The 9,116-nt window shown below is 43.6% G+C and overlaps 1 protein-coding gene across 1 annotated transcript in view; it reads right to left on the reverse strand.

The window, feature by feature from the left end:
- The window catches only part of ELOVL4 (ELOVL fatty acid elongase 4), a 31,660-nt gene extending 24,517 nt beyond the window's left edge, over nucleotides 1-7,143 (reverse strand). The window contains exon 1 of the mRNA XM_006182094.2: nucleotides 6,721-7,143. Within this exon, the coding sequence (XP_006182156.1) occupies nucleotides 6,721-6,820 (100 nt within the window). The 5' untranslated portion in view covers nucleotides 6,821-7,143. The remainder of the gene's footprint in view (nucleotides 1-6,720) is intronic.
- Nucleotides 7,144-9,116: the final 1,973 nt, after the last annotated feature.

The following is a 9,116-nucleotide window of genomic DNA, read 5'->3' on the forward strand; positions in this document are numbered from 1 at the left end:
AAGTGCTTATAATTGAAAATCTTTTGTAATGATGTATGATAAAATTTGCATGTTCCATGGAAAAAGCAGAAAATAAGATTAAATCTAGACTATCTAAGCCATTGCTTTAAGAGATATTATGAGGATTCAATAAAATGGCCTTAAGATAACATGTAGTTTCAAACCTTCTCATTATACAGGTAGAAACATGAGCCCCAAGAATCAGGAATAACTTGCCCAAGACCACATAAAAAACTATCCTCAGAATAATAAGCTTATTCTTTAATGTTATTACTATTATTTTTGACAAAATAGTTGGCTCAGGGTTGTTCAGGAATGTCTAGATAATTAAATAGGTACAGTATTATATAGCAACAAACAAAGTGCTATGTCAAAATAGAGGCTTACATATCTGTATCCCTTTGTTTTTCTATTCCTTTACCTATTTCTTACAGAGCCGATAAGAGAAAGTAAAAAGGACTAAATATGAATATGTTATTTTTACGATTTGGGCAGCACTAATAACAGCCTTGTTGGAGAAGATCAGAATTATTTCATAGAATGAGATTTTAAAATTACTTATCAATATCTGTCTTATTGAAATTGCTTTAGCTATTTAAAGAATTTTTAACAGTTGCATCTATAGCCAGAATTTAAGAGCCAGATGACACCTCAGAGATTGCCTAATTCAACTCAAATTGACAGATGAAAAAAGTTGAGTTGGAAAAGCAAAAGGAATTCCCCCAAACTCTCACAGCTAATTAGCGATAGACCCTGAGACTAAAGCCTCCTTGGTCATCTAAATCCCAGTCCATCTCTGAACCACGCTGCCTCCTCGCGTCCACACACCTCACAGTGCTTCTGCACAGACGATGGAGTGAGAGGAAGAATCACATCTGATTTTACATCTCCTGAAAGTAAGTATTTTGGGCTAGCAGATGATTTAGCAGTTTGATTCCTTCATCAGATTTTGTCAACATCAACTGAATTGATGACTTACATGATAAAAACCATTTTTAAAACTTTCTATAATTTACTGTGGCCCAAACCCTGATTAGTGTCAGGGAATCAGAATATATCACTATTTGAAATTATGCTAGATTAAGGGGATTATCTCAAATCAACAAAGGTAAGGGTACTCCCTAGTGCTGGGGAGAAAAACACAAAGAAGTGAAAAAATGGGTAACAGTGAAGGTTAAAACAGCCCAGGACAACAGAGTGCCAGGAGGAATGGCACGAGAGCTACACAAATAATCGCTAAGGGCTTTGGGATTAGATGGAGTAATGACCGCTCGGAGTTCCATGGCCAAGAAAGGCTTCCTGTGGGTGGGAGACAGATCAGGCTCCGGGGAAGGGCATGTGGGGCGGTAGACGGGGGAAAGGGCAGGAAAGGCAAGGGGTACAGCGTGATAAGAAACATCAAGGTGGACGTGCACACGTTTTACTCGAGGGTGAGTTCTCCAAGTTGGCTGGAGCTGTGGGTCTGTGGGCAGGGAAAGACTCACGGACCAGGTTAGAAAGGAAAGCTGGAAACCTGGTTTTGAAAGGCTGTAAATTTCTTCCCTTCTCTTTTCTCAAAGTCAAAACCCTTATGATTTTTTTTTTTAACATATATTCTAACACATTCTCACTGTAGGGGAAAATAAAACAGTGGCACGTTAATTTAACAGGAACAATGTCCTGATAATGAAAAAGAAAAAAAAGAGCCATCGAATGTAAGAAAAGACAGATTCTGTTACCTAACTCTTCTCTATATGCTAATATAGGTCTAATTCAAAATAAGTGACTCAGTAAATCTAAAATCATACTTAGGCTAATAATATTAAATCATTCACTAATGATAGTACCATATGACTTGAGAAAAAATAAAATGTTGGATTTTAAAAGGATGAACAACTTCTTGTGACCCTTAAGATCACAAAAGCACTGTCTAATATAACTATCTATGTAATGCTTAAAACCTGTCTCCCTAAGCCAAAGAAGCTAGCTGTATAAACTGTGTCCTGACACCAGTTTCAGAATTTGCACTGCTTCCCCCCCCTGGAATTCCACGTGGATTGGCTCTTTTGCTGGGGAAGGGACCAGAGCATCAAAGTCCCAGGATTCTACCCCTAAAACCAGTGGTGAAGGAAAAAGCAACAAGGATCAAACAAGCAAACAAACTCCTAAAATAGCCTTTGGGGACCTCTCGGACTGCTTCTGGGGCGTTAGGAGAGAAAGGGAAGTGTAGGACCTCCCTGGGAACACTAGCTAAGGGAGACCCCATGTTAGAAGATGGAAACATTCCATGTATTTGTCTTTCATTAACTATCTAGAATTTAGTATGTCTTTTCTCAAAGAAACACTAAAAATGGTAAGTGGGTCTCCAGCCCTAGGCCAGACAAAACCTATTTAGACAATAACGTAGGTTAAAAATACACATTAACTGTGACAAATAATAAAACTAACACAAATATGAGACAATGTTTGAGACACGTGCTCCTCCGGGGCCTAGCCATCCCTGGCTCAGATCTGCTTTCCCTCCAACCTGTTTCCCTCAGCCACTCTCCCCTCTGAGTGAGATGGCCGCACTCTGTCTATGGGGTGTGTATCTACTTTTACCTTAACCTGAGCACCCAACCCCACACCTCGTGGCCTTTCTCTTGCCTTCTGAAACACCCTACACTCTATGGAGTACGTATCTCTCTAAATAAATCGACCTTTACTTCAAAAAAACCTAAAAAAACAAAACAAATTCCCTCCCACGAGCCCCCAGTTTCAGCAAACCAAGCTGATGTACTGACCCTTAGACATCTTTCCAGTTTTCATGGCTTTTTAGTTATAACACCCCTTTCCTTAGTCCACCTATCAAATGCTCTCCAACTGTATCTGCATCAACTCCACACAGTGAAACAGCTAAAATATTCTAAAAACAGAACCTGTATATCCTCCTCACAAGTCAAGATCGTGGTTTAAGTAGAAGCGTAGACGGGAAGAGTAGAGAAGGACTTTTCTGACCTTCCCGAGGCCCCAGCAAGGCCTGGCTCTGACAGACCACGCTGCCTTCAGACGGTGACACCCAGGAAGGTGGAAATGGCCATGACCCCCTAGACTTCATAAGCGGCATGGGGCAGAGACTGGATGTCCTCATTCACTCCCCAAAGCCCTAGAACTTTTCCTGTACGTGGCAGGTGATGAGATAGGAACGAATGATTATACAAGCCTCGCTTCCAAATTTCATCATCACCTGACAGGAGTCCTCCCTCCTCCTGCACCAGGCAGTGCCTTCTCCCTTCTGCCCCTCCAAAGGAAGTTTAAGGCCAGCTGGACTGGCCTTTCATACCCTAACTTCAGTTCCCAAGTAGACATAAATTTTTCACCCAAGCATGGGGTGCTATATCCATGAACAGAAAGCAATGCCAACACCCCCCCAACACACGCATGTACATCCATACTCTGTGAACAACGGATGTTTAAAAACACATGGTGAAAAAGAAATATGGTAGCTCAAGAGACATCTGGCCTTACTGTGGGCACACTGGCTATTAACTTTGTGGGACGTTTCTATGCTAAATGTCACTTATACAAAATGCTACTAATAAGCATTTATTAAAGCAATAAATGCAATGGATAGTGTAAGTAATTTGGGGATATTAAGGCTCATCCAGTTCTTAAATTTTGCATAAAACGTTTCTTGATTAGAGATATTCTTTGAGCCTAGGATCCCAGTTCTAGTAATTTTAATGTACTCATAAAGTAAAAGAATAGAAAACAACACAGTGACAGCAGAGTACTTCATGCCACCAACTGGTATAAAAAAAAGCCCTGGATCAGTCTCTCTGTTCCTATATATTATAGACCAAGATTCACTGAGTTGTTCAAAATATTTAAAAATATAATAGAGGGAAGGGCAAAATTATTTTTGTGGTTTTTCTAAAAGTACAGCTCTTTCAAAGTTTCAATTCCAATGTATGAAGTGTTAATGATATAGTAAAAGTAACATTTTCTGTGTCAATACACTGTGGGCCATATTCCGTATTTGCTAGATATGTGTCTTTGAAAAGCCCAGTTTTTCATACATTGCTTTGGATATGTTTTATTAAATAGCACCATTTGATACAACAGCACAAAATGATATTTTTCCAGAAACGTTCCTAGGACAAAAGTCTTTTGGATTATCAGGTAAACTCTACAAATTTGTAACTATTCCTGTTACAACAATCAAAGTGGGTACTAGTTAGGCTGAATTCACACTTTACACTAACTTGACACTTAGGCAGAAACCTCGGTGGGGAGAAAGACACATTTAACGAATTAATCAAACAGTTAGAAAGAAGCACAGAACTACAGTCTGGGGATGAAAGCATTCAAGGGCACAGAGCCTTGCTCATTTCCTGTTCTCCCTGAATAGTCTGTATCCTTTCACCATACTCATCACTATTTCTCAAGATCATCTTTCCCTCTACCCATTTTTATTTTCCCCTTTTCAAATGCCTGATTCATTAACTCTGCCTTCAGTCTTATCTAATAAGCTACCTTTCTCCTAGGAAACTCCTTCACCCAGATGTTCGTGAAATTATAGCAAGATCCTCTTGGAATCGGAGCAGTGTGAACTGAGTCAAAGGGAAGGAACCCTGAGAGAAGCAGGCAGAAGGGGGTGGGGGTGAGAGGGCAAAAGGAAATGGGGCATCACAGGGTTCCTCCTTTGCCCAGCAGCAAGGCAGAACAGACTATCTCCCCCTAAGCCTCTGAGTTGGTTAAGAAACACCATCTACCCACACTTGGTAGCTCATTACAGAACAGAGGGAAGCGGTCTCGGGTTTCGTAAGTGGATAGCCAGAGCCTGGGCATGAATACTTTCCCTCCAACCTGCTAGTGAGAGGTCACTTGTCACTTGTGTTCCTGTGGCTACTCTCACTTCTCAGGCTGGGCCCACAGTATGATTTTATATGCTCTTCACAGGCCAGCAGACAGCTTTCACATGGGGCACCCATAAGAAGTTTGCTATTTCATTTGTTTGTTTTTTTTTTTTTTTTTTACACAAGCACCATAAAAAGGAATTAAGCTTTCCAGAAAGGTGTATTCTATCTTTGCTCTCAATTGTTCTCTCTGAGACTCCAGAGGTGGGAAGGCTCTGAGGGAGGAAGGGAAGGCAGGAATGAGAATTCCTGGGTGTGGCTGGCTATATAGAGATTGGAGGACCTTGACAATGCCTAAACTCTAAAACATGCAAAATGTAACCATCTGCCAAAGAGATGCCTGATGCTCAGCTCCGTGCAATTGTGTAATTGGAAACCCTGATGCAATATTTAAATAATCAAAATCACAGATGAAGGGAAGGGCACATCTTTCCCAGTTTTTGTAGGTACAGCATAAGCTCAGTGTACACTACACGCAAGAAAGACTTGAAAAGGAAAGATTCCATTAAAAACTGCCTTTTAACCATTTTCAATCACCACGCGGCTAGTTAAATAGCTTATTTCTTAGTGTCAAACTCGAGATCTTCTGAAAAAAGAAACACTTAAAGAAGTGAAACCCTAATCAATGTCAAAGAATCATTCTGCCTCACACAGAAATAATTCCAGCACACATTTTTCCCACAATAGATATCCCATGTATTGTACAGTATCCATGCTGTAACCACTGGCCCATTTACTCTAACAACAAACACCAAGTTAGAGGAATGCATTTCCATTTCCAGGGAAGGAAGGGACAGTCAGAACACGTCATGTTATCTCCTCCACTGCTGGGATGCAGGGCAATGCTACAAAAGGACTAGAAAACGTGAAATCACAAGATCGTTTCTAAAATCCTATTAGCCTGTAAAAACTTTACAAACTTTCAAACCAAACGTATCTGAAGCAAATGAAGAAAATGCACGGTATAACATAAAAACAACATAATATCACAACTCTTTTTCCGGGAAGGGCTGCATAACTCCGCTAACTGACGATCCCTGTCAAACCGCAACAGCTAAAGCGAAGAGTTTGCCGATTTAAGAAAATTGTATACATGCAGGCTTCCGGGACAACCTCTAGGTGCTGCTGTAGAGACCCCCTTCCTAAAGATTTCCTACTTCTTTCCCAGTGTTTTAGCCTTTCTCCCTCCCCTTGACCGCGCTGCACTGCGCAAAGCCATTATTACAGACAATCACTTCAAACATATTTGCTGTTGAAAGAGCCTCAGAAACTAACCTTCTGCAAGGTTCAAGGGGCCAATAATGGCTTTTTACTTTTCGTTCCAAATGACACTACAGATGGACGAGCTAGACAAGAAAATACTAGCAGGTGTGTCAAAGCAACCAGGAGGCCAAAGAAGCAAAAGGACAGCTATCACCAGGCCCTCTCCCCTTCCCCAGCCACCTCACCCTCTGGAATATTACTAAATGTTAAAACCGACCCCAGTGCGTAAGTTAGAGCTGTCAGAGGAGCTCGGGAGATGTGGGACTACAGGGTGGGGCGGGCCTGGGACGAGCCCGTAGCCGCACAGGCTCCGTCTGAAATGACAGTCCTGCATCCGAGAACCTGACGAGAGATGGTGGAAGCTCAGAGGAAAACCGTGCCAGCGTCGGGGGGAGGGGGAAGCCATAACGTTCGGATCAGATTAACCAGTGCCCGACCGCGGTCCCTGCGCCCGGCTGCTCCTCTGATCCGCAGCATCCCAACAGCCGCAGGGGGCGGAGGGCCGCCGGGCCGGGCGCTCCGAGGCCAGGGTTGGTGTCTCCCGTGGGGCCGGGCGAGGATGGGGAGCCAGCGGCTTTACCTGTGATGGACCAGGTCCAGCGGTAGAACTCCACCGTGTCGTTGAGCGCCGTGGACACCACGTTCAGGACACTGCCAGGCTCCGCGTCCAGGAGCCCCATCGCGGCGGTAAGCGGGCGCCGGGGGCGTTGGGAGGAGAAAGGGGAGACCCCCGCGGAAGGGTTGACCTCGGAGGCGACGGCCGACGGAGCGAGCGGCAGCCGGGGACCCCTCTAACGGCGGCGGCCCAGCTGCGCCTTCTCCTCCTCCTCGGGGCGCCGCGGCGGCGGAGATACGGCGGCGGCTGCGGCGGCGGCGTCGATGAGCCGGGCGGAGGAGAAGGTACCGTCAACGCTCCCAGGAGGAGGAGGAAGAGAAGAAGGAGGAGGAGGAGGTTGAGTAGGAGGAGAAGATCCCGCCGTGAGCGCCGGGCGCTGCACCAGTCTGCCGCCGCGCGCCGCCGCCGCTCCAATCTCCTCGGCCCGCGTCACGTGGCCACGCGCGGGGCGGAGGGGCTGGCGCGCCCCTCCCTCCTCCCGCCCGCGCGCGGGTACTCTTGCGCAGGGATGCTGCGGCGGGGGGCCGGCGGGGGCCAGGGCCGCGCAGGCGCGCATCGCGCCGCACCCCTCGTCCTGACCCCTTCCGGGAGCGCGGGAGCTGGCACCGCGGCCTCTCCTTGCCACCTCCCCGCACGGGTCTCCCTATGCCTCTTCCCCGCCTCCCTCTTCTTTCAGGCCCTTGCGGAGGAGTCCGTCGCCTTCCCACAGGTGACCTCGCAACCGCCCAGGATGCGTCTTAGGAAACAGGACAGGGAAGAATGGACGTTTTGTGGACAAGGATGGAGTGGGCGAGATGCTTTGGTCCTTACCTGTCATTCACTTCGATTTCCCTTGCTTTCTGTTTCCTTCACCTCCGCCAGCACAGGCTTGTTACCATGACACGGGAGACACACAAGGTATCCCTCTAAATTAGTGAAGGGATATTCGTCTTCCAAGCTACAGTGATGGAGAATGGATTTGGGAATCTACTTGTTAACAAATTAATAAATAATTTGAATGAATGCTTGCATGTGTTTGGTAGACCCTTTTTAATATACATGGAATAATCAAAGCAATGTGATTGTTAAATGAGGTTATAATAATTAAATGACGTCATTAGGAGTTCAGAGAAGAGGGAGGACAGAGAGAGCCCTTACAGTTAGAGAAGTCCACTTGGACCCAAAGAATCTAGAAAACAATCTAGGCGAAAGAGAGAAAAGTAGTTTTTCATTTAAAACAATTGTCTAGATAATAATTAGAAGATAATGGAAGGCAACAAGATAATCTTACTCCTGAAGAGTGAACCCCTGAAAAGTAGCAAAAACTACACTACATACAGTTCATAATTTGATAGGTTCTGACATTGAACAAGCCTTTGAGAATAATCCAAAAACCTTTTCACCTACTTGTTATTTAAGCATGTCACCTACTTTTTCTGTAACCTTTTCTCCAATTGTTGGTTTAGGATGCTCCATTTAAAGGCCACTGAGTGCAGTGTTGATTGCTTCTGCTCTTTGATACTGTTAAAATAATGTGAATACTATCTTTTCTCACAGTTACTTGATTTATTTATTTTCGAATTGACACCTTATATGTTCTTTGACTTTATAGTGGAAGTATTTTGGAGGCTAAAAATTATTTTTGGTTCCTCAGTGGTATAAATAATAATTTTAAAATATTTATGATGATGTCAAAATTATAACTTTTTTTTCAGAACATGCTAAGGACTATTATAAGTGGCAGGCACTTTAGGGAAAGAAGAAGTAATTAAAAGTAACTGATTTATTGCATCACTCAAGCAACCACAGCCTTCATTAAATACTCTATGCTTAAGATTAATCAAATAGAATGTAATTTATCAAATGTATTTACCAGATTAAAGTTTTTGGATTAAAATTATGGTTCCTCACATGTCAACCCTAAGTTATGTGTATTAGTCAGATTCTAGTGGCTATTAACTATATAAAAAAATCCAGTCACATCTCTATATTTGGAAAGTGGATAAAGATCAGTCTACTCATGTACTTTGATGGTCTAGCAAGGTTCAGATTAGTTTGGACTTCATCTAGAAAATTAATTACTATTTGTATATTGTGAGATCATGGATGCTTTCTATGGAGAACAGATTCCCCACCCTCACTTCCATTCACATGCTCAGAACATCAGCATCTTTACTTGTTTAATAAAGTGTGAAATTCTTAAAACCATTTCAAATAGCATTTCCCCAGCTTCTCTTTTATAGTGAGGCCAGTTTAAGTCCCTCTATTCACTAGGGGGCACTTGTCACATATAAGAAAATCCTAGACAGGCGATGACTCCTCCACACCCTACCTAGTAGAGGAGTCTATTTGTTATGAACTGTCCAGACACACACCAAGAA

Source organism: Camelus ferus, chromosome 8 (genome assembly GCF_009834535.1).
Source record: "Camelus ferus isolate YT-003-E chromosome 8, BCGSAC_Cfer_1.0, whole genome shotgun sequence".
In the NCBI taxonomy this organism is placed as follows: Eukaryota; Metazoa; Chordata; class Mammalia; order Artiodactyla; family Camelidae; genus Camelus; species Camelus ferus.